Genomic DNA, 24,832 nt, shown 5'->3' on the forward strand with positions numbered 1-24,832 from the left:
CCACACACACACACACACACACACACACACACACACCCTTCCACAAATCAGATATAGATGGCCCAATACCTTTTCACAAACAGTATACATATGTGAAAACACCATGCAGCTCAAGAATCACAACATCCCAGCATCCTAGATGTCCTCATGGGGTTTCTTTCCAGCTACTAACCATTCCCTGTGCTTATATTCCCCTTTTATACACTTAGGGGGACCCCTATCCTGACTTCTAATGCCACAGAGTTATCTTGCCTGGTTTCTGAAATATAAATAAATAATAAATAGGTAGATAGAGTCACACAATATATATTTTTGCCTGGCTTTTTTTGTTCAACATTCTGCCTGTGTGTTGTGGTAGGCAGTCTCTAAGATAACTCCCCATGATCCCACCTCGTAACACTCATGGCCTCCCTTTGAGTAGCTTGCCTCTAACGAATAGAACATGAAAACATTGAGGGGATGGCACTTCTATGATTAGGTAACAAGCAGTTGTGACTTCCATCTTGCTAGCAAACTCTATTTAGCCTTCTTAGCTTGTGTGCTTTGATGAAGCAGGCTGCCATGTTGGAGAAGCTCTTGTGGCAAAGTAGTGAGGTTGGTCTCTGGCCAACCGCCAGCAAAGGACTGAAGCCTTCCGTCCAACAACCTGAGAGGAAGTGAATTCTGCCAGCTACCACGTGAACTTGAAAGCTTACCTTTCCCAAGCTGAACCTTCATGTGATGTTGGCCCACCAACACCTTCATTGCAGCCTGTAAAAGACCATGAAGCAGAAATCCCAGCTTAGCTGTGCCCAATCTCTGTCCCACAGAAGTTGGGATAACAAATGGGTGTTACTTGAAGCCTCAATTCTGAGGTGATGTGTTACCATCAACAGATACCTACTGGATCTGGTTTATGTGTTGTTGTATATAGTTGTAATTCATTCATTCTCACTACTTTAGAGTAGGATTTGGTAAAATGTCTTTCTGTAAGGGACAGACAGGAGATATTTTAGGTGTTCCTGGCCAAAAAACAAAACTGAAGTTATTATGTAGCTGCTTCTATATAATTTTCACATGTCACAAGATATTCTCCCCCCACCCACAACCATTTAAACATATAAAAACCATACTTGGCTCATGAACAAGACACAGAGAGGCAGAAGGCCATATTTGGTCCATAGGCCATAGTTTGCTGACTCGTACAGTATGGGGTGGTTTTTTTAAACCACACAATTCATTAATCTATTGTTAATGAACATGTGGGCTGTCTCCAGTTTGTAGCTATTACAAATAATGTAGCCGTGAACATTCCTGTATAGGTCTTTTGGAGACGTGTATACATTTGCCTGCTATATACACTCACAAGGGAACTGCTGCATCACAGGATAAGCATTATTTAGCTTAATATGCCAAATGGCTTTCCAAAGTGGTTGTATCAATTTGCACACCACCAGCAGGATTCACGAGTCCTTGCTGCTCCACAGTCTTGCCAAGAGTCGGTATTTTCTGTCTTTTCCTTTTCGCGATTCTAGTGAGAACTGTTTCATCCTATCCCCAGGTGATCAGCCAGAATTGAAAGCCCCAACTTAACTTCTGCTTATCCTTTATTAGGTTAAGCCATGTGATACTGCTCTATTTCTACATTAAAAAAAAAATTCAATATTGGCTATTTCTTATGGCTAAACTAATATTTCCTTCACATCTCATTTACATTTATACTAAAAATGAAATTCAAACTAGAATGCACATCAACTGGGAAAGATCTGAAAGATGTGAGCTGAAATAAAGTTTTTAAATTAAAAATGGATTTCAGTGACTTTTACATTTTAGTATCACCCAGATCCTTAAAAGCTTGAAGACAGACCAGTGCTTCTCATTTTCATTGCACATGAAAATCACCTGTGGGTTTTTAAAATTTAAGTGTCCCTATCCAAACATTCAGAAATCCAGATTCTGTGAGATTAAGATGAGGTTAAGAATATGTGTTTGTAAAAGGTTAGTGGACTGAGAAGGTCAAGAATCATCGCTTTGCTGGTCCCTTGGCTTTCTTTTACAAATGTTTTATCTAAGGAGAGACTTTTATGAGAGGGAATAGAAAGCACCTGGATTTCAGTTCCTTCCAGATGGTTATGAATTAGATTGGAAAAATTATTTTATCCATGGCAAATACCCATTGTGTCTCACTGAACAGGTCTCAGGCTACTGTGCCAAGGATGGAAGCTTTGGGTTTGATTTGCACACAGATCTGTGGACACACAGTTAAAATATCACTGATGGCATTTAATAGTTACACACAGGTATTTTGAAAAGCACCCAGACACAGCCATATTACCCAATTATAGTAGGATTAGGCACATACCTAGTGACCAGAAAAAGAGTGGTGCAAGTACACACTCAAAAACAAAATTATTTTGGGGCGCCTGGGTGGCTCAGTGGTTTAAGCCTCCGCCTTCGGCTCAGGTCATGATCTCAGGGTCCTGGGATCGAGTCCCGCATCGGGCTCTCTGCTCCGCAGGGAGCCTGCTTCCCTCTCACTTTCTCTGCCTGCCTCTTTGCCTACTTGTGATCTCTCTCTGTCAAATAAATAAATAAAATCTTTAAAAAAATTATTTTTTTAAAATTTATGACCGAGACAAAATCTAAGTGGTTATCTTTATGGGAAGAATCAAATCTTTTTACTTCCTTATTTTCCAGGGTAGTTCTTAGGGAAAAAAAAAAAAAATATATATATATATATATATATATATATACAAGGAGGTAGAAGAGCTGGGTGCGGACTGGAAGTGGCACCACTCGAATTTCCAAGCTCGAGGGCTTTAAAAGACTTATTATAGCCCTCAGTCAGATTTCAGATTTTTCGCCCAAGACCATCCCCTTAGCTCTACCAGTCATAACGCCATCTGCATTTCCGCGTGCAAGAAAAAAAAAAAAGAAAAGAAAAGAAAAAGAAAAAGTTTGGGAACTTCATTTTTATCAGTGTTTACCAGCTCTGGAATTCTATTGCCTTCCACGTGATTCTTTCTCCTGTCTGCCTACAGCACCCCCTAAGCCCCAAAGGGTCAGAAGTTGAAAGAACACGCATTCTTGAGCGCTGTTAATTATTAGGCCCTATCACAGACCGCCAATGGGCTTCCAGGCCAAACAAGCTGAAAGCCTCCTATTTGGGAAGCAAGACAGCTTTCCATCATCAGACATCCGCAGGTGGGATCCGGCTCCTAGGTTTGGTTCCTAACAACCCCTTGAGGATGATGCCCCTTCGGGATTTTTAAGCCATCGCGCACCCATTTTAGGTGTTTATCCACCCGCACCACCTGGAGGGTCAGAGGACAGCTCTATCACCTGGCGGGATTCTCCGGAACTCTGAGTATCCCAGGGCGCTGAGGGAACAACTTTCAATCGCACCTTGTGCAGCGGCTATCTGGCCCAGCGGGGGGAATCATAGCCAGCTGGTGGCTCTGCTCTCCTCACTAAATGGTTAGCCAAACAGCCGACGAACAAGCCCAGAAGACCCCACCACAGACCCCGCCGCCTCCAGTACTCCGCACAACCCCTACCTGGTGCTCACCCGCTTGCAATTGCCAGCGAAGAGCTCAATCTCGGGTCTCTATTCAGCGCCGAACGGAGCCCAGCGCAGGGCAGCTTGGGAAATGTAGTCCCGGTCACGTCCCGGGGTCGCCGGCTTCGCCCACGAGGCCCCCTGAGGAGGGATTATTCTACCTGAGCCCGCTGCAGCCTGATCTGCGGTCCGAGTGTGGAGAACGGGCGGTCCCCCGAGGAGGATTCGGGGTGCTCTCCCGGGTCGGAGGAAGGAGGGAACTACACTTCCCAGTCCGCCCTGCGCGGATCCGGAGCCGGCAGCCTCGCTTTGCGTGACCGTGGCAGGTTGGTCCTAGAGCAGATGAGCGCAGAATATTTAGGCGAGAGCGCGAGGAGGGGGGAGCGCGGGGCAGGACGAGTATCTCGGCCGAGAAAATTATGCATGCGTTAGGGAAGCTCTGAGAGAATGGCTGTGGAAGGTAAGGGACGCTTGGGCATTTTAAGCTCCCTCTTAACCCGCGCACCCCGATACACACATCCCTGATGAATCCTGGGGAACGTGGGGAGGAGAGGAAAGAGGGTGGTGGCGAGCGGGCCCTTTCTTCCTACACCTCTTGGCACTCACCTGAGCCACGGAAGGCCAGTGGGCGCTTTCTTCAGTTGCTTTGGAAAGACATGTAGGTGCGCAGGACTTTGGGGTTGGAGGTGAAGAGTACCCCTAATGCGACACGGTGTACTGGAAATGGGGGAAAAGCTGGAGAGACCGGCATGAGGTCTCAGCCCCGAGGTGCCCCTTTCGCTGTCCCTTTCACTGGAGGCGGCTGGGTGGCCACGGGGCTGGGGATCCTCGTTTTGCCCCCCACACGTGGGAGAGGACCCCAGCCAGGTGCGTCATCGGGAAGCATGGTCTTCGATTGGGTCCAGGACCCCTGTCGTGCGCACCCGGCAGCCAGCAGCAGATGTACTCAGAGGGTGGAGGTGACCCTACACCTGCCTCTGTTCATACGACCATCCCGGGGTTAGCAAAGTTTACAGAAAAGAAATGGAATCCGCCAGGAATTAAAAAGAACAACCAGTCCCTTCCATGTGGGTGAATCCTTTTCTTCCAAGACCCCCTTCCTCTCTTCTAATATAATTTTAGCCTCTGGCTTTGCAGTTTGGGCTCTATAATACTGTCTCCTCTGAACCTCCTGGGTGAAAGCAGGGGCAGGAGCTTTGTGAGGGATCCCAAGTTTTCCTTTCAGATTCTTGTTCCCTTGGAACAGAGACTTTTTTTGAGGAGGGTAGTTTATGGAGGGGGGGGGGGATATGCGGACCAGATGTGTTTGCTGTGTCAAATTAGAGGTCAAACTGTGCCTGAATGATAAAATGCAATAATCCTGCGACTGAAGGAGAACCTACAGTTCCCCCCAGAGTTACAGCTCCTGAGTGTGGCTCAGGTAAGAGGGGAACTGGGGCAGGAAAAAGAGGGCATGCCTGCCAGTGCATCTGGCTCCTTGCCAAGGGGAAATGAGCCTGTTCCTTGTAGGCTAGAGGCAAGAGGGAACCACAAGGCTTGCTTTCCTCTCCCCTCCCTGCCCAAGAGAGAGCAACTGAACTACTCCGACTCCTGCTCTCGTTATAATTACTTAACCATCTGAAGGAGTAACAACCCAGTAGTTCTGTTCAGTACCTTAACTCAAAAAATCGTTGCCTTTGGGTTGAGGTTCAGAGCGCCCTAGATGGCTACTTTTAGTTATATTATGTTTACATCTATGGTTTTTGTATGTCTTTAACAGACATGGCTTTGAAAAAAAAATAGCCAAAGATATTTCTAAGTTTTCTCTACTGTGCGAATGTAATAATAAGGTGAGAATCTGGCTTTCTGCATCGTTACAGTTGATGGTAAGTGAAACAAGACTTCAGATGAGTGGAAAAAAGATAAAGTTCATCGTGCGCTTCAGGCCAAAGTTAGGTTGACCTGCGGTACCCCTTCTGCCTCACCCTTAAGATGACCTTGATTATCCTCTCTTCTCTGCACTTTTCGGTGTTCCCAAGCGAGGGATACTCCCACTGGTTGCCAGTCCGTAGTGTATTTGAAAACCATTTCCTGTTCACTGTAAGAAGTATAAAATTAGTCATATTTCTCGTCTGATGGGTTATTATACCAGCAAAGGCAGAACTTTTGAGAAAACAAGAGCTTTGGAATGAAGTACACGTAGACTGCAGAGGCTTTTTTTTTTTTTTTCTAGAGACTTTTTGGTTCAAGTGCTTGTCTCTGATAAACAGGAGAAACTGAGTTTGAATCACCATGAGGTCTCAACTCGAGGACTGAAGGCGGTGGTTTAAACTTTGGCTGCAGAGAGGCTTCCCTAGCTCTGTTTTTGCAAAGGCAGTTTGCTCAGCCTAGATTGGGCACTTCTTGGCTACTCACCTGATCTTTCAAAAGGCTCAGGGAAAACTTCCCAACCCTGTCTCAACCCTTTGTTCCTCTGCCTTCCCAGCTCTCTGCCCTAGTCTGTGGGAGGTACCTTCTGCACCAAATGTCCTTAGTACCCGTGCTTACACCTATTTCAACATTTCCATACTTAATCTCTCACTAGGCTATAAGAGGTGTAAGCCCTTTGGGGTTGGGACCATGTACTTTTTTGACTTTATATTCCCAGCCCCTACCACAGTACTTGACCTGTAGTATGTTCTCAGTAAATGCTTCCAGAACGTATGGGAAATATTTCATGGCCACTTTTGTAACTGACTCCGTAGGTGTGCACGGGGCTTTTTTAGAAGCCCATGTGCTGTAAATAAGGGATGTCAGAGAGATTTAAAGGTAGGGGAGATTTGTTAAAGGAAGCACCCCTCCAATTTTTTTGTCCTGGTGCTTGAAGAATCTTTTAGAGCAGGAATTCTCCTCTGCGGGGTAACAGTCCTCCACGTGTGGGATTGGGATATTTGGGGGCTGCTGTTGGTATTTTTTTTGGTCCATGGGCCAGGGATAATCTGTGTCCCTCCATGCATGGCCATCCCATCCAAAGTTCACAAACCAAAACCAAGTTAACCAGCGGTGTCCCTAAGTTCGTTAAGAAACACTGATTCAGAGAAGGAATTTGGCCAGAGGAACTGAAATAGGAAATTGGGTACATGTTACTTAACATCTGAACTTTAGTTTCTGCATCTGGGAAAAAAGGACACACTACTGATAACTTCCCAGGGTGGTTGGGAAGATTTAATAAAGGAGAGGGCTTCTGGGGGAATGCTCCGAACATAGATCCTCAGTAAATGTTTTTGTACTCCCATCCTACTTAACAAAACAAACAAACAAACAAAAAAAACAAAAAGAAAGGAAACAAAAACCTTTACTATTTGGCATGTTTTGTGTTCTGAATTTTCACTTATTCTTACAAGCCTAATTAGCAAATTAGAAGGGTTTTTTTTTATCATGTGTAACGTATTTAAGTAAGCTTGACCTTGTGTTAAGTGTAAAGTGTTAAAAGTAGTAAGAGTGTTAAGAACAAATAGAGAGCTCATTCATTTTGTTAAACCTGTAGCCTTGAGTTTAAGATGACAAAGAGGTGCCCTTTTTTTTATGGCTACCCTGGGTTATAGTTTCTTCTCTGAAATTAATTACAGTATCTTGTTTCTATTCCCTAGCATGGTGGCGACCCATGCCTCCCTTTTACGGGCAGCTGGGCAGCTTAGAGTCATGCTTTCCAGCCCTAAAGCCCCTCGTCCCCATTCAGGTTGGGATTATGTTTACATCCATTGTCTTTTTAAAAAAAACCATTGTATTTTAGTAAATTACCCCAAATAGCTGGGATAATTAGGGCCACTAGAGAGGAGGTAGCAAGCAGGAACCACAGAGTAATCCGTTCTCCATAGACAGCTTGTGTAGATGATTGTGTCCATAGGTGATGTTTAACAGAAATGGATTGCATTGTTACACAAGGAGAGGAAAAAAGTGGACTCATCAGGGACCGTGTGGTATTCATCACTGTATTCGGGGACTGGTGCTTGGCGGTGATTGTTTCCTGAATGGAGTGCAGAAGCCCTGAAGCAAGAGAACCGTGTTCCTACTCCTTGTTCGCATTTCCTTCTCCTCTTGCTTCCTCTTCAGAGCTGCATCAGCAGAGTGGGGTGGATAAACATTGGTGCGTCGTGTTTCTACTCCAGATCTAAGACTAGCCTCTCTCATGTAGGATAAAAATGATTTCCAAGTTTGAGCACTCCCTCTCCCCCAAGGATTTCAAAGGGAAGGCAGTGTACTGTAGATGACAAATCCGTGTTTAAGGAATCTGAACTTTCCATCCTAAATTAACACATGGGCTATCAAATGGCCTCGAAGTCACTTAAGGCTCAGGTTTTAGAGTTTTTCCTCCTGTAAAAGAGGAAAATCAAAACAAAACCCTGCCCATCACCAAGGTACTGTTGTAAGGATACATAAGAGCGGCTGGGGGAGAGGGCAAACGAGCTAGTCAAACACACAGGAAAGAGAAGAAGTTGTCAGTAAAGGCTCTCCACCCCACTTGAATTCAGAACTGAGTCACAGAGACTCGTGATGGAATATGAAAGTGACCTCTTTTTTTTTAAGATTTTATTTATTTGTCAGAGAGCATATGTGGGCAGAGCGGCAGGCAGAGGGAGAGGAGACGCAGACTCCTTGCTGAGCAGGGAGCCTGATGTGGGGCTCGATCCCAGAACCCTGGGATCATGACCGGAGCCACAGGCAGCCACTTAACCAGCTGAGCCACCCAGGTGCTCCAAAAGTGTCTTATTTCAAGACTCCATGGGTTTTTGTTTGTCGTGTGGATTTGGGTTGGATGAGAAAGCAGACTTGCTAATACTGTTCCCAAGCAGAGCCCTTGCCCCTCCTAGGATTTGCTGACACTGTAACAGCCTGGGGAGCGGGGAGAACAAGGGCTCCTACAGCAGGCAGGTGGGATGCAAAGGGAAGGAGAGAGGCCGGAGCGGCGTGTGCTTTGTTCCTTTCCCTAGACCTGCATGTCAGTAGTTGTCTCCTCTTCTGAATCTAATTACCCGTGAGAGAGTGGAGAGAGACTGGAAGTATCCACATGGTTTTCTCTCCTGTGAAGCCTGGAGCAAGGAGGGCTCCGAGCTAGCCCACTGGCATTTTTCTAACTACGACTCCTTCTTGAGAACATTGTATATGATCATCTCTTCAACTTGGTAGTCTTGGTAGCCACTGTGCCGTAGGCCGGGCCTGTGGTGGACACTTCATGAAGCTTGTTGGATGAATGAGGAGAAGATCATTAATGGGTAGATGATGGATGCTTCTGATTCCCCCAGTAGCCCCTTGGAGCCCCGAGCGAACTCCCACCTGTGTTCACCTGCGGAGTAGGAGCCGTAGAAGCAGTGGGTGTGTAGACCCGTTTCCCTGAAGGGCCCTTACCTGTGCATCACGATGTTATCGTTGAACTAGCTGCCGCCCCATTCTGTTTCATTTCACTTACCACCAACGGGGTCTTTTTTCTTATTTCTTTATTTACCACCCCCAACTTAATTTTGTCCTCTGGGGACACAAGATTTGACTTTCCTGTACCAAGAGCTTCTATGAATCACTTTGGTTTTAAAACGTGAGTGTGGTGACCAGAAGCTTATCATCGAAAATTCCTGGCCAGTGCGGGAAGTGGGGCCTCAAGCCCTGCCTGCATGCTTGCTGGGGCCTTGGTTCCTGCCACTCCCCTCATTTCCTGGGGACCTCTCACCCAGTTCAGGCAGGGCCTCAGTGTAGTCCTGCTCTTGCATTGCCTGGCCCAGTCCTGTCTTCTGTCTTGCTGTATGTACTCTTAAGCCAGAAGAAACAAGGGCTGGTGCTCCCAAGGGGAGGCTGCATAGCCCTTCGCTGCCGTAACTGTGTTCTGTTATGCTGAGTCACGGTACATGCTGTGGTGACCTGCACGGGAGGGGCAGCCTAGGGTGGGAAGCTGGTGCTTGAACTCCAGGAAAGGTCCCGTGTTGTGCATTTAACTAGGAGAAGGGTGGGCAATTGCAAACTCTCTTGCTGGCATTCATATAGGTTTTGTATTTCTGTTCATAGGCAATAGAGCACAGTCTGGGTGCAGGGAACTCTACTAGATTTGGGGTGGGGGGGTGTAATCAGGAAGGGAGCTCAGCCCTTTCTGTACTGCCCTGTCATCCCTTTGCTGAAGGCGACCAAGAAGCAGATTAGGTGGAATGATATAAGTGCTAAATAGAAGCACAAGCAACCTTACGTGGGAGGTCTGAGAACAAATGCCCCACAAATGGAGCATTGAGTTCTGAGCTGGATGGGATAGCCTAACCGAGGGAGGAGCATTCGTGTGAGCTTTGGACTGGGATATTGATGGGTGGGGAATGGCAGAAAGCGCATAAAACAGTGATGCATGTAGAGTACAGTCTACCTAATGGATCCCCCCCCCCCCCCCCCCCCCGCAAGTCCCAGTATTGTGGTTCTTTAGCCCTTTATGGGCAGAAAAGTGAATGAGGATGCTACTAAGTCATTTCTGGTACATTCCTTCTCCTGTGGGCTCTATTATCTGCTTGGCCAAACCTCAGCACTCCCCACAGCCCAGTTGGATCTTGCGTATGGTCCTTCCAAAGGCACAGGAGCAAGCAAGGGAAGCTGCTCTCTTGTAAATCAAGCTAATTTCTCCCCAATTTTCCGAAGTGGAATGTAGCAGCATTACCAGCTCTGAGCTGGCTCATGAGAGCAAACTTGGCTATATTTAGTCTGGTTTTTCTAAAGTGTGGGTGCAAGAAGCTGCTGGCACAGCTTGCCTCCCCGAGTGAAGAGTACGAGGGGTGGCAGCTGTTGGGTGACAGGGGCGGCCGCCTGCCTGCCTTCAGACTTTTTCCAAGGGTGCTGAGGCTGGGAGGAGCCAGCTGCCAAGTTCAGCTCTTTGCTCCTTGCCTGCCCTTGCTGCTGTGTTTGGTGGTTTTCTGCCCAGGAAACTCCCAGGTCTGCAGCGACTTAACGGATGTTTGTGATCATGGGGTGGGAAGCCTCCGCTATGGTTCACGTGGAGAGCTGGGGCTGGAACGGGCTCAGGCCTGCTTGTGTCTCCCCATGAGGGCTGGGGCTGTCTTTAAATGGACAAGCTCTGCAGCGAGACTGGGTGTGAATCCCAGCTCTGCCGAGGACCTGGGTAATTCACTGAGCAGCTCTGAGGCCTTTTCACTTCTTTAGCAAATGGGAATATTAATAGTAATGACCTCCTAGGTACATAGAGAGCATTACATTGGAGGGCCCGTTCTGGTAGTTGCTCAGTAAACATTTAGGAATTGTTAGACAACCTGAGGGCAATGTTGTCTCCTCCCTGCCTTACTTAACCATCTAAGCGGTTGTCATGGCCTTGTAGCGTAGTGTCTGGTGTGGTAGATGCTCCGTGATGAAAGGTGGGTGCTCCATGTTGGTAAGACCAACAAAATGTCATTAGTAAAATATGAGGCATTTTCACTTTTAATATATTATTGATTATCTGATTCCCTGCAGTAATGAGACAGAAGAGGGAATTAAAAGTTATACCAGGAGTATATTCACTAAAGGCTCATCACTTAAATAGCCCCCCCCCCACACACACACACACCGAGAAAAACTTACTTGCCACTTAACAGCTGCTGTTTCATCAGCGGGGCTCGGTAATGGTCTGATAATCCCCAAGCCATACGATAAGTAGATTGATTGCAAAGCAGAATTTCAGCTCTTGCAAAAGAAAGTTTCAGGCACTCCATGAAATTGACATTGGGTCAGAGCTGTATGATTCCATTTGTTTTCCAGGGAAGATATGGCTGGGTTAGGCCAGATAACCATTAAGGAAGATCATAACCTAAGATGGTGATTGATAGGCACCAAAGGACAGTATTAGGATCATCTAAGGTTGAAGAAGTTTTTGGTGACTATTGATGCCCTAATATATTTTGGGGGGGAAAAGGGGGTCTATATATATATATAGGCTCTAAAGGATCAAATGTAAAATGAAAAATGTTTTGTTCTGCTGATAGAAATCTTATAGAAGTTACATAACCAAGAAAAGGATTCTTTTTGTCTAAGAATTAACACACACTTACAATCATAATTTAAATTTGGTTAAATAGATTTTAAAGACTCTTTCTCCTGAGATAAAATATTTGAACTATTTCAGGGTTTTGAAACTAAAGTCCCTATTTCAAATGTTCTCTTTTATTCTATATTAATAGGTTAAGAAATTTAAATTTCGAGTTTTTAAAATTTAAAATTTGAGTTATTTAGGTATCATTTACATGCTATAGAATGCACCTTTTGTAGCTTTTTGCATTTTGACAAATGTAATATATTCGGTCTTAACACCATTACAATCATATTTAATTCCTACACCCCAAAATGTTTCCTTGTGCCTCTTTCTATTTACCTTTCACCCATAGCCTCTGACAACCACTGCCAAGTTCAGTACTTGCACTCCTGCCTTTTTCAGAATGTCCTGTAAATGATACACTATGTTGACATTCGGATCTGGCTTCTTTTACTTTTATTCGTGCAGTGTACTTGAGGTACATCCTTATTGTTGGACGCATCCACTCAGTCCTTTTCATTACTTAGTAGTAGTCCACTGAATGTACGTACCACTGGTTATCCATTCGCCAGTTGGGGTACATTCGGGTTGTTTCCAGTTTACATTAAATTTGAAAAACCACTGTAAATAGTTTTTGTGTGAACATATTTCTCTTGTATAAACACGTAGGAGTGAGGTTTTTGAGCCCTATAGTAAGTGTGTTTTAACTTTATAAGGAACTGCCAAACTGTATTTTAGAGTTATTATGCCTCACACGTAATACTGAGCCAAATTTTCCTCAATTTGGATTTTCTCTGTATTGACAAGTCACTGATAATGAGGATCTCACAAAAATAAGGGAATTACATCAAGGGGTAGAGTTTAGGCACTTGGATAGGGTTAGGAAGAAGTAGCTTTCCGGAGGTGGGCTTTTGGTGCTGCCTTTTACAAGAGTATAGTATGGCTTTGGCAAATACACACGCTTGGTTTTGACCTTAGTCCAGATCTCAAGCATGGATATGGCCTAGAAATGCCACTGGCTTTGCATCCAAAAGCAGGCTGTCAACAGATTCTTAGGTTACTTACTATTAAAGGGACTTTTCTCAAACCCTAGATATTGAGTCCTTGTTGTCAAATAAGGAAAGAAACCCAGATGAGAAAAGGCTTACCTTGGAGAAAGGTAGGCGAAAGGGAAGACCGTGTTTGAGTCCACCGAAGAGGAGCATACCTGGAGTAGGGCACAAACTGACCTGTCCTGCAGGAAGTTGGCCTTATTTGCCAAGGGGAGTCATGAACTCTATTTTGTGAAACCTGAGGTTAGCGGACTGTTTCTTTTTCTTTTTTTTTTTTTTTTTATTTTATTTTTTTGACAGATAGAGATCACAAGTAGGGAGAGAGGCAGGCAGAGAGAGAGAGAGGAGGAAGCAGGCTCCCCGCCAAGCAGAGAGCCCGATGCGGGGCTCGATCCCAGGACCCTGGGATCATGACCCGAGCGAAAGGCAGAGGCTTTAACCCACTGAGCTACCCAGGCGCCCCTAGCGGACTGTTTCTAGTGTGATTGAAATTTTGAGAAGGGCAGGGGCCAGGGGCCGGTTTTTCAGCTGTGTGCCATTCTGATTTAGAATTGGGTCTTTCATCAGCTATCCCTTTATGTAGTGGGAGCAATGCCTGTTTCACTTGCAAAGATTACATTTTACCTGGTCTCAAACAGGGTGTAAGTCCTGACCGCAGAATTGTTTCCAAGCACGAACCATAGTCTTGGAGGTATCCTTTGGATGTTCACACACTAGGATTTCTACTAGGATTTTTCCGCCGGTCCGTGCAACTGTGGCATAGAATACTTGAATCTGGGATTGCTGCAGAATTCCTATATGTGTGTGCATTACATGGGGGTGAAAATGTTGCTAACCTGACTTCAGTAGATGTACTTTGCACTTGATTTTTATCTCAAGTTTGTATTGCCCCTTTGATGACCAGTTACTTACAGGTGTAGGAGAGAGCAACCAGCCACCAAGAAGTGGAGGTGGGGTGTCCCAGCTCTTGGCCTTGGTGAGTCAGTAGGTGTGTGTCAGAGCCTCGTGGTGTCCGAGCTCTTGCTTTCTCTTTCTCCTTTCTGTTTTCTGAGAACAGTTAGCTTTTTGATGTCAGGATGCTTAATACTTCGGTGTGGATAAACTGGGATTGACTGTTTGTGTTGAAGTTATTGAGGAAGTGTGTGTGTATATAGCATTTATTTCAGTAGCTTGCAATTTTTTTACATTCAGAAATTTTTTTTTAAAGATTTTTATTTATTTGACAGACAGAGATCACAAATAAGCAGAGAGGCAGCCAAGAGAGAGGAGGAAGCAGGCTCCCCACTGAGCAGAAAGCCTGACGTGGGGCTCGATCCCAGCACCCTGGGATCATAACCTGAGCTAACGGCAGAGGCTTTAACCCACTGAGCCACCCAGGCACCTCAACATTCACAAATATTTATCAAGCAGTTCCTAATAGTTGAGTTTAACAGTCCTAATAATGGCTGGGTAAGCCTATGAAAAGCAGGTATGTTGGACCTTGACCTCTTCTTAGGTCTTTCGTTCATGATAAAATTTTCCTGGGACACTTCATGACACCCACATTTCTAATCCCCTCTCTTGGGTGTGTTGTTGTTGTTTTGGTAAAACAGACGTGGGGCCCCAAATCAAATATGTGCCCCAAGTCATTCTTACTAAACACATTGGGGAAACATTGAGAGAAGGGCAGGGTTCTTGATTTCCTCTTAGGATCTTAGATTATTAATCCCTTTACAATTGTATGTACAATTTGTGTGTGGACATTATGTGTATTTTTCAGTGGGAAAAAGACTGGGGCTTCCACTCTGTTCTCACAGAGGCTAGGGATGAGTAATATAAGCCCTATGAGAACATGCGTTTGACTTTTCTGATACATCCTCAGCGCCTACAACTGTGTATGACACGATGAAGGCACATGATTATTGAGAAAACAGGATAGCTAATGTTATTTTGTGCCTACTCTGAGCGAGGTTCTTGGTGTCTGTTCTAATCATCAGTTTTCATAATGCAGGGGGATGGGTGGTTTTCCCATCCAATAGTTGAGGGAATTTAGGTCCAGAGAAGATATGTAATTTCCCCCAGGCCACACAGCTAATTTGTGATAAAACCAGGCTTTGTTGCCAAATTTGCCGTATTTCAGAGTCCTTTTCCACTGTACTATGTTGCTTTCTGGTTCCGTTCTAGTTGAGTAGGTTGGTTCTGGTTTACTAGCTGTCTCATAGAGATATTGGTAATTTAAGAAAAGGAACAATATAGTAAAATAAATCATTGCTTATTTGGGCTCTACAATAGGAAAAGTTCGGGTTTGGGGTTAGAATCAGTAACGTGTTTATCTTGATCCTGCTTTGCACAGTTTTGCTTCTTCTCTCGTAAGGAGCCCTAGGTCTTCAGGTTTTTACTATTGCTGTTTTCGCGTGCTTCCTTCCAAGTTCACGTGCATGCCCAGCACAAACTGATGTAAATCTCTGCTTCATTTGGACAGTAAGTAGTCACTGTGCACCTCTGATGGGCTCGGCACCATGAATGGCCCTGGGCAAAATAGGAATCTAAGGCTGTAAACCTTCCCTTCCTGAGACTTACAGTCTAGAGGCTCGAGAGCCATACTGTGGAAGGTATCCCAGCAGAAGAGGGGTGGACGCGGGCAGGACATGTGAGCAGGATAGGCTGTGTCGGCGCTCTGCTCTCTCAATCAGGGGAGCTGCCCCACCCAAAGTAATGGCCCACCCATGGCCCTGGACTCACCTGGAGAAGTCATCATAGTTTTAAAGAAAGCATGAATGAATTACTGCAGAAAGCTTGGTCATAACCTGAAGAAACTGAAAAAACAAGCTGAGGTAATAAGAGCCAATGAAGAAATGTGAGAAATATTTTGCAGGGGGAAAGGATGCTAGGATTGGGGATCGTTTCCTTACAGGGTGTGGCAGACACGTAATTGCTCCCAACTCTCCACCCCTTCAAAAAAATCAAGTCTAAACTCCTTAGCCAGAGGCCTTCCCAGACTGCTAGGGCCTTCCTGCTCCAGGCCGATTCCCCTCCCTTTCCCCTAAGAATCGGTGCTGACAATCCCTGGAGCTCAGTGATCAGCTGTGGGCTGGCTCGCTGTGCATCTGGAATCCTCCCCCGCCCATCTTTATTCTTCTCTCACGCGCGTGTCTTTCTCCCACGGGTTCATGTGATGTCCTTCTTCCATCCTTTTGTGCACGTGTCTACAGCAAGAGGACAGGTGGGTGAGAGACGGAGATCTTCCTGTATGAGAAGAGCGTGCCTGCCAGCCAGTTACAGTGTGGAAAGGGTAGGATGAGAAGCTGACGGAGACAGGAGAAGCAGCGAGTGGTAGTAGAAAACCATGTCAGAATGGAGCACCAGCATCACCGTGAGCGAGGTGTGCCCTGGGAAGTGTCCATGGGTTTGGCAGTAGTAAAAGCTATTCTAATGGAATGGGGAAGCAGATCCATATTATAATAATACAAGGATTAAACGGGTGATGAGGACACTACTCTTCACACAAATCATTGATGCGCAATGAAGGGAGAGATGGTCATATCAAGAGAGCAGCTGAGATTAAAGGAGTTGTAAACATGGTGAGAAGACCTATGAGGAGGAAGATGGAGGCCCTGACCTAGATGGGAAACAAATTCAAAGGAAGCTTTTCCTTTCTTTTTTTTTTTTTTTTAACATTTTATTTATTTATTTGAGAGAGAGAATGAGAAAGACAACATGAGATGGGGAGGGTCAGAGCGAGAAGCAGACTCCGCACCGAGCAGGGAACCCGATGTGGGACTCGATCCTGGGACTCGATCCTGGGACTCGATCCTGGGACTCGATCCTGGGACTCGATCCTGGGACTCGATCCTGGGACTCGATCCTGGGACTCGATCCTGGGACTCGATCCTGGGACTCTAGGATCATGACCTGAGCCAAAGGCAGTTGCCCAACCAACTGAGCCACCCAGGCACTCTTTTTTTTGTTTTTGTTTTTGTTTAAGCTAGAAATATTTGAGAGTTTGTAGATGATGTGTGTGAACTGACCCAGTGGAGAGAGAGAATTTGCAGTTACAAAAAAGGGCAAACTGGGAGGACAAGGAACATCAAGAGTTTAGATGTATTACCTCCTGGGGAAGGTATTTTTTTTGGAGGGATGGCTGGTGCCTGGTGAACATGAGCGTTATAACTAAAATATTGAATAATCAAGAAATACTAATGCCTATTCTATGTGCTAGGCACTGTCCCTATATTAACCCATTCCCCTTCACATCAGTCCTATGTGGTAGGTACCAGTATCCTCTCTATTTAAAATAGTGAAAGAGGCACAGAGGGAGGTTAAGCAGCTTGCCCATGGTTGCTCAGCTGGTCAATGGTAGAGTTGGAATTTGATAAAAACAGAAGATGTCTGTCCATTTTCCTAGTTAGAAAATTTTAGAGAATACTGGATTAAGACATTATCATCCTTAGAATTCTCTTCAAAAATGAGGTTATTACAGGGTGAGCTTTAAGAACCTATGGGTCAGGGGCGCCTCGGTGGCTCAGTGGGTTAAAGCCTCTGCCTTCGGCTCAGGTCGTGATCTCAGGGTCCTGGGATCTAGCCCTCCATCGGGCTCTCTGCTCAGCGGGGAGCCTGCTTCCCCCTCTCTCTCTGCCTACTTGTGATCTCGGTCTGTCAAAATCTTAAAAAAAAAAAAAGAACCTATGGGTCATTACCATCTTATGAAATTGTTTATTTTGTAATAACTCCAGGTCAGACAGGCATGGAAGAAGACTTGGAATTCACAAATGTCGGAGGAGGGTATAATTTTCAGAATAGGAGTCATCTTCTGGAAAGGTTAGGTCTTGGCAGGTGCTTGCCTGTGGAACAGGGGTTGGGTGCACTGGCCAGCCTTCTGACCCTACAGCCTAGGTTTGGGCTTTCAGGAAAATAGTACCCATAATGTCAGGAAAAGTAAAAGTACTGAAAATAAACTTGGCCAGTTTCAGTTTTGCAAGATAAGGACATGCGCCCTATTTCCTTCTATCTCCTGCCCCCTTCCTGCTTTTAAAGCTTTAAGATTTAGGTTTCCAGGGTGCTGATGCCATTGTCCCTGATTCTAATGGTAAGGGAGAGTGATTTTCTGGCTGATGGCTGGTTCTATTGCTTGCTAAGTGCCTCTGCACAACCCCATGAAACTCCTGCTTCCCTCTGACCTGCTTCGCCTGGCCAGAGTTTCTTAATTGAAACTGAATAGCTGGTAGCTTTTGGCACCCGCATGTTTGCTGGGGCTCACTCCAAGGCCGTCATCATTGAAATCATACCGCCTTGGCTTTACACAGCATCCTTTGCTTTCCAAAGTACAGTTTCACATCTGAACCACAGCTGATCCACTGGCAGCTGGAACAGACGCTCTTGTTCCCATTTCATAAGTAAGGATGTGAAAGTTCCCTCATGCAAGGTCACAGAACATATTAGCGGCAAAGCTTAGATTTAGAACTTGGTGTCTTGAGTCTTTTATGGCTTCTATTACTGCTTCCATGATTGAAGGGATGGCACAGTGCCTACTTTGAAGGCGTTTGCAAGTGGGATGTTCTACAGGGGATCAAGAATTTTTCTGAAATTAGAGATGACAGTAGCCAGAGTGCGGCCAGAGGTCCTGGAGTTCTCTGGAGGCACCCAGTCCTTAGTAGTGAGAAGTTAAAGCCCTTTTTTTACTATTCCATTATTTTGTTGATTTGCTATAACTGCATCTTCTAATGAGCTATATTAAAGTGGTTTTTGGACATTCTTTTTCTGGGTATGAAAATTCTTCATAGTCACGATAGACAAAGAAGGGAAGAAATTAGGGATCACGATAGCTACATTTATTAGGCACTCCATGATATTAGCAACCGGGGCTGCTCTTCAACCAGCATTCCCTGGTATGGCTCTATTGGTTTTTGATAGCGAATGACCGCTGACGATTTGTGGTCCAAACCATACTGGTTGTTTGTTTTGAATATCCTACCTGTTCACAATCCCATGAGATGCTTCTTCATATCCGCTCCATTTCCTACATGAAACAGTTGAGGCCCAGAGAGCTTAAATAATTTCCTGAAGGTCACCAGCTGGTAAATGGTAGAGGAAGAATTCAAACCCAAGTTCTGGTGACTTCAGTGCCCACTCTGTTGCCACTAAAAAAAGCCCATAGACCACCCCAGGGAAAGTTCATATTTCCTTCTGGGCTTTCTATTAAGTCACTCATGATATCTGGTGTTATTTGTCATTCCAGCAAACCTCAGTGGGTGTTTAGTTGGTAAAATATTAAAGTGTTTTTGGTTACTGTTGAAGCATAATGAACAATCTCATTCTCTGTAGATACAGCATTTAATAAGGCCCATGAGAGAAGCTCTTGTGAGGGCAACAGATACCTGTCTGAGTTTCAGAATGGTATCCTCTCATTCTGTCCATTCTTTCACTGTGACCTGATTCTCATTGTCAAGATCAAAGCCATAGAAAAAGCCTACCTTTTGCAAGAAAAGGTGTGTCTGTTGGATGGAATGAGACATCTGTGCGAGATGAGAACAGGATCCAAGTCAGTTGTAGAACTTACACCTGTTACACATTTCTTAAGCTAGGTTCCTCTACCTTTACTACGGATTGTTGATGATTCATGTGAACTACTTTTATTTGAATATTGCCATGACTTCTATTCTGATTTTTCAATATAGTCTAACAAGGTTTTCTACCTACTTTTTTTTTTTTTTTTTTTTTTGAGTTTCATTTTGTCTTCCTGGTCTATCTAGTCATTCCATACTGTGTCCTTGAACTTTTTCTTGTTGGCAGGTGCAGTCTTCAGCCACTTTTATTAGTGTTAATAACACTAATTTTATTCTTAATAAAATTATTTCTCATTTATTTTACATTCAGAAACACTGCAGTTCTTATATTCAGCCAGTATTTATTTTTGACCTCTTAGTGTTAATATTTTTAAATTAAGGTTTCATTTTTCAGGTGACAAAATGTACACAAATATTTTATAGACAAGCACAGACAGATAAATATCCTTTACCATTTAGAAAATGTTTCCTGTATACCGAGGATTGTTAGTTCTAAACATTCCGTGTAATGCCTGCTATACTGTATTTATTCCCATTTTGCATATGAGGTAATAGGCTGTGGGTAATAAATTTCCTGAGGCTACTTAGTAAAAGAAGTTGAGAGTGGAGCTTGTGTATATACATAGGGAGAGCTGAAATCATCATAATAGTGGCTAAATTTATTGAGTCATACCATATATGCCAGGGAATATGACAAGTACTTTATAAACTTAGAATTTCTGTTTTTTTTTATGTGAACATAATTTAAAAATCATTGTCTTTTAAAAAATTGCTTTATAATATTGCTATTACTGTTGGCTTAGTGTCCTGTAAACTTACCACTAATTTGAACCAGAAGTTTCTTTGTTAAATCTCCTTCCAGTACATGCATGAATCAGGTATTCTGTCAGTTTCCGAAAAAATTTCCCCACCAAATTCTGACTTGTTTCAAATAGGTCTCTAGACTTGATTCAGAGCTGTGTTTGGATCACCTTTCACCTCAGTCATTCAGATGCATTTTTTTTTTCTTTTCAGCATAACAGTGTTCATTGTTTTTGCACCACACCCAGTGCTCCATGCAACACGGTGCCCTAATACCCACCACCTTGTTCCCCCAACCTCCCACAGCCCCGCCCCTTCTAGACCCTCAGGTTGTTTTTCAGAGTCCATAGTCTCTCATGGTTCACCTCCCTTCCAGTTTCCCTCAACTCCCTTCTCTCCATCTCCCCATGTCCTCTATGTTCTTTGTTATGCTCCACAAATAAGTGAAACCATATGATAATTGACTCTCTCTGCTTGACTTATTTCGCTCAGCATAATCTCTTCCAGTCCCGTCCATGTTGCTACAAAAGTTGGGTATTCATCCTTTCTGATGGAGGCATAATACTCCATCGTGTATATGGACCACATCTTCCTTATCCATTCGTCCGTTGAAGGGCATCTTGGTTCTTTCCACAGTTTGGCGACCATGGCCATTGCTGCTATGAACATTGGGGTACAGATGGCCCTTCTTTTCACTACATCTGTATCTTTGGGGTAAATACCCAGCAGTGCAATTGCAGGGTCATAGGGAAGCTCTATTCTTAATGTCTTGAGGAATCTCCACACTGTTCTCCAAAGTGGCTGCACTAAATTGCATTCCCACCAACAGTGTAAGAGGGTTCCCCTTTCTCCACATCCTCTCCAATACATGTTGTTTCCTGTCCTGCTAATTTTGGCCATTCTAACTGGTGTGAGGGGGTATCTCAATGTGGTTTTAATTTGAATTTCCCTGATGGCTAGTGATGATGAACATTTTTTCATGTGTCTGATAGCCATTTGTATGTCTTCATTGGAGAAGTGTCTGTTCATATCTTCTGCCCATTTTTTGATATGATTATCTGTTTTGTGTGTCTCGAGTTTGAGGAGTTCTTTATAGATCCTGGATATCAACCTTTTGTCTGTACTGTCATTTGAAAATATCTTCTCCCATTCCGTGGGTTGCCTCTTTGTTTTGTTGACTGTTTCCTTTGCTGTGCAGAAGCTTTTGATCTTAATGAAGTCCCAAAAGTTTATTTTCACTTTTGTTTCCTTTGCTTTTGGAGACTTATCTTGGAAGAAGTTGCTGTGGCTGATATTGAAGAGGTTGCTGCCTATGTTCTCCTCTAGGATTCTGATGGATTCCTGTCTCACTTTGAGGTTTTTTATCCATTTCGAGTTTGTCTTTGTGTACGGTGTAAGAGAATGGTCGAGTTTCATTCTTCTACATATAGCTGTCCAGTTTTCCCAGCACCATTTATTGAAGAGACTGTCTTTTTTCCATTGAATATTTTTTCCTGTTTTGTCGAAGATTATTTGACCATAGAGTTGAGGGTCCATATCTGGGTTCTCCACTCTGTTCCAATGGTCTATGTGTCTGTTTTTATGCCAGTACCACGCTGTCTTGGTGATCACAGCTTTGTAGTAAAGCTTGAAATCGGGTAACGTGATGCCGCCAGTTTTATTTTTGTATTTCAACATTTCCTTAGCAATTCGGGGTTTCTTCTGATTCTATACAGATTTTAGGATTATTTGCTCCAGCTCTTTGAAAAATACCAGTGGAATTTTTCAGATGCCTTTTTTGATGTCTGTGTTAGCTTCCTGCTTGTAGGACCCTGGGTCTTCATCCTACCTTGTTCTCACCTGGTTTTGATGGAACACCTCCTCCAGTTACCTCCTGAGAACAGGTACATAGGAAGCGTGCTTTTGAGAATTCGCACATGTGAAAATATTCTATCCTGGTACTTAATTGATAACTTTATTCAATTTGAAAAAGTTAAACTGTTTTCCCTTATAATTTTGAGGCTTTTTATATCTTCTCGTTTCCAGTCTTGGTTTTGAGAAATCTGAAGCCTTTCGGATTCTTGATCACTTGTATGAAATAATACATTTCTCTTCTTGAAGTTATTTAATCGTTTTCCCTAATGTTGAGAAATTTCACGAGACTATGCCTTGTTGTGAGCCTACTGTTTCCTTATAATATTGTGTATTTAGTGGTCTTTTAAAATGGAAATTCCTGTCATTCATTTCAGGGAATTTCTTTTGAATTATTTCATTTCCTTTTATCCAATTCTGTTCTTTATTTCTCTACCTGCTGTCTTTAAGAGGATAAAGTTATTGGACTAGTTTTTAGTTTGTTTCCTATTTCTCATCTGTTCTTTTTGTTTGTACTTTTTGATTTTTATCTTTCAAGCATCTAATATTTTTAGTTTTTCTAAGATCTTTTTTCTGAAATTTTTATAGCCTTAAAATGATATCTTTCCATATGTCATTGAGGACATTAATGCTAATAACATATTCAATTGAAATTTACTTTGCTCTCCATGTTTCTTTCCACATTGCCTCCCCTCCCCACCCACCCATTCATTCTGCTCCGTGTTCTCGTTAAATACTCAGGTGTTTTTACATAGTAGGTTCTCTGCTCATACTTGAGGTTTTTTCTGAAAGTTCTCAATGGACGGGACCTGTCAATCCTGGTCTTCATTATAAGACATATTGGCTGGATTTTTAGGACCAAGGAGGGGATTGTCTTCTCTCAATGTTTAGTTGTTTTTTTTTTTTTTATTAGACTAGTTAATCACTGAGAAGACCCTATATTCAAACTCCAAAGTCTGATTCTAGAGTCTTTGCCCTTAATCATTTAATTTCTTAATTTCCAAATAAGGTTCAGTGTCTGTGTATAGTTAATTGTTTCTAAAATTAGCAGTCTAAATGTAGACTTTATAAGTATTACGATTTCTTTTTTTTTCTTTTTTTTTTAAGATTTTACTTATTTGAGAGACAGCACAAGGAGGGGCAAGGGGCAGAGGGCAAGGGAGAAGCAGACTCCCTGCTGAGCAGGGAGCCTGACATCATGCTCCCTCCCAGGATCCTGAGATCATGACCTGATCCTGAGCCAAAGGCAGACCCTTCCCCCCACCCAAGGCAGACACTTATCCAGCTGAGCCACCCAGGTGCCCCTAGGCATTATCATTTCTGAAGACAATTTAACCAGATATCTCCCCTCACTACAAAAATCATGGTACGTGATATGTTCTCAGAAAATTGTTTAATGAATTGATATTTTGCTCGGAGCATCAGGCCTTCAGAACAACATGTAATAGGATGTAGAAAAGCCCAAGTTCCCTAACTCCCACCCTAGTGCTGTAGTGTGTGTGCATACACTCAGATGAGACCTAGGTGCTCATGCAAACCCAGATAAATTGAACCTCAAGAGAGGTGTCCTGTTCATGGCACTTCTTGCGGCATGCATGCTTTATATTTGGGATCAGGAGTTAGTATTGAGGTGGCACCTGAAAAGGGCAAGAGGAGAGGACAGGACTGACTGGGCTTTTAGTAACTTGGCAAATACCTGTGTATTCAGATTATGGCATTTCAGATGTTCATTTAAGCATGCATTCTGCTGGTGGCTTCTAGAGACTCTCCCATCTGCTTTCTGTTGACTGGGTCTTTTTGAACTTAGAATGGAGAGCTTGTCCCCAAGGGTCACCTGAGCAGCCTCTTTGCATCCTAACTAGCTTTTTCTCCTCTCTTCCCTTCTGTGTCTACCCACTAGTCCCTCATCATTGGAGTGAGAATGGAACTGAGGGTTTGACAATGATGCACTAGGTTTTTTAGAAGAACCAGCTGCCCAACCAAAAGGACTTAGCTACTTGTCCTCCATTTTGAATCTGGGCTCCCATTCTCAGGGACAGTAGAGTCGAGGTTCCATCAAGGAAACAAGCAGAGTGAGACCACAGCACTAAGAATTCTCTTCTGATGAGAATGTGGGCAAACTGTCTAAAGATAATTGTGCAGAAAAAACTTGAACTTATGATACTCAGTTGCCCAACCATATTGGATTTGTCAGGAGATGAGGGAAAAAAGGAGCTGTACTGGAAAATTGGATAATAGTGAAGATGGTATGGTGTCTGGAAATATTTAAGGAAGAATCATTCACTAGGCATGAAGAGAAAAATAATTTATGCAGTTAAAAAGCTGCATCACTTATTTAGCTCTGAAAGCATAGTTTGATGTAAACCTCAAGGTGTTTAAATTTTTACATAATTTAATATATTCTGTTAAAAGTCCTAGAGCAAGATACTATTAGAAATTCAAGAAATCTTAAAAAAAAAAAGCAACATAGCAACATTTCCCTACCTTTTAAATTAACCTTTTAAAATAATAGTGATTTATATGCTTATTATATATACTCTTTGGAAAGTAAATAGAAAAAAAATGATCCATAGACCTTCAAAAGACAGGAATTGCTAATATTTGACATTTTTTCCAGCTCTTTTCTCTTTGTATGGTTTTTAGTTTTCCTTAGCAGTCATAAGGCATTTTGCTTGCCTCTTATAGGATTTTGGGTTTTCAATTGGAGTCGACTGTGTTATGTTCTGATAATGCATGTATGGGATTTATTCTTTTTTTTTGTCAGGAGGCTGAATAAGCAGTTCTTCAGTTCTTGGCTTGAATAAGTTCTCTGTGCTTTTAACATAAAACATTGTTCAGATTAGAAAGTGAATAATCCTTAGAGCAAAGGAGTATGATGTATGTTTTACAACCACTTAAAAAAATGTCAAATCTAAAAAAAATCAAAAGCACAAAAATGGCTTGGGGGAAATATGTATAACAAAGATAAGACTAAGGCTCCTGAGGGACAGACTGTCCTAGGACCACAGAGAGAGTCGTCGTAGATGTCTAGTAATATTTATTAAAT

The 24,832-nt window shown here is 43.4% G+C and overlaps 1 protein-coding gene and 1 long non-coding RNA gene across 6 annotated transcripts in view; one reads left to right on the forward strand and one right to left on the reverse strand.

The window, feature by feature from the left end:
• LOC123953259 overlaps positions 1-3,614 on the reverse strand; it is a 271,167-nt gene extending 267,553 nt beyond the window's left edge. For 3 of the 4 annotated variants that reach the window (XR_006820851.1, XR_006820854.1, XR_006820855.1), the window contains exons 1-2: positions 3,537-3,591; positions 696-750 (exon numbers count right to left, since the gene is read on the reverse strand). This is a non-coding gene — a long non-coding RNA (uncharacterized LOC123953259). Of the gene's footprint in view, positions 1-695; positions 751-3,536 lie in introns of all 4 variants that reach the window. The other variant, XR_006820856.1, reaches the window with a different exon arrangement.
• A 239-nt stretch (positions 3,615-3,853) lies between these two features.
• The window catches only part of SAMD12 (sterile alpha motif domain containing 12), a 389,138-nt gene continuing 368,159 nt past the window's right edge, over positions 3,854-24,832 (forward strand). Inside the window, exon 1 of one of the 2 annotated variants that reach the window (XM_046017068.1) lies at positions 3,854-3,998. In XM_046017068.1, the coding sequence (XP_045873024.1) occupies positions 3,986-3,998 (13 nt within the window). In that variant the 5' untranslated portion in view covers positions 3,854-3,985. The remainder of the gene's footprint in view (positions 3,999-24,832) is intronic. The other variant, XM_046017062.1, reaches the window with a different exon arrangement.

Source organism: Meles meles, chromosome 1 (genome assembly GCF_922984935.1).
Source record: "Meles meles chromosome 1, mMelMel3.1 paternal haplotype, whole genome shotgun sequence".
NCBI classification, from domain to species: Eukaryota; Metazoa; Chordata; class Mammalia; order Carnivora; family Mustelidae; genus Meles; species Meles meles.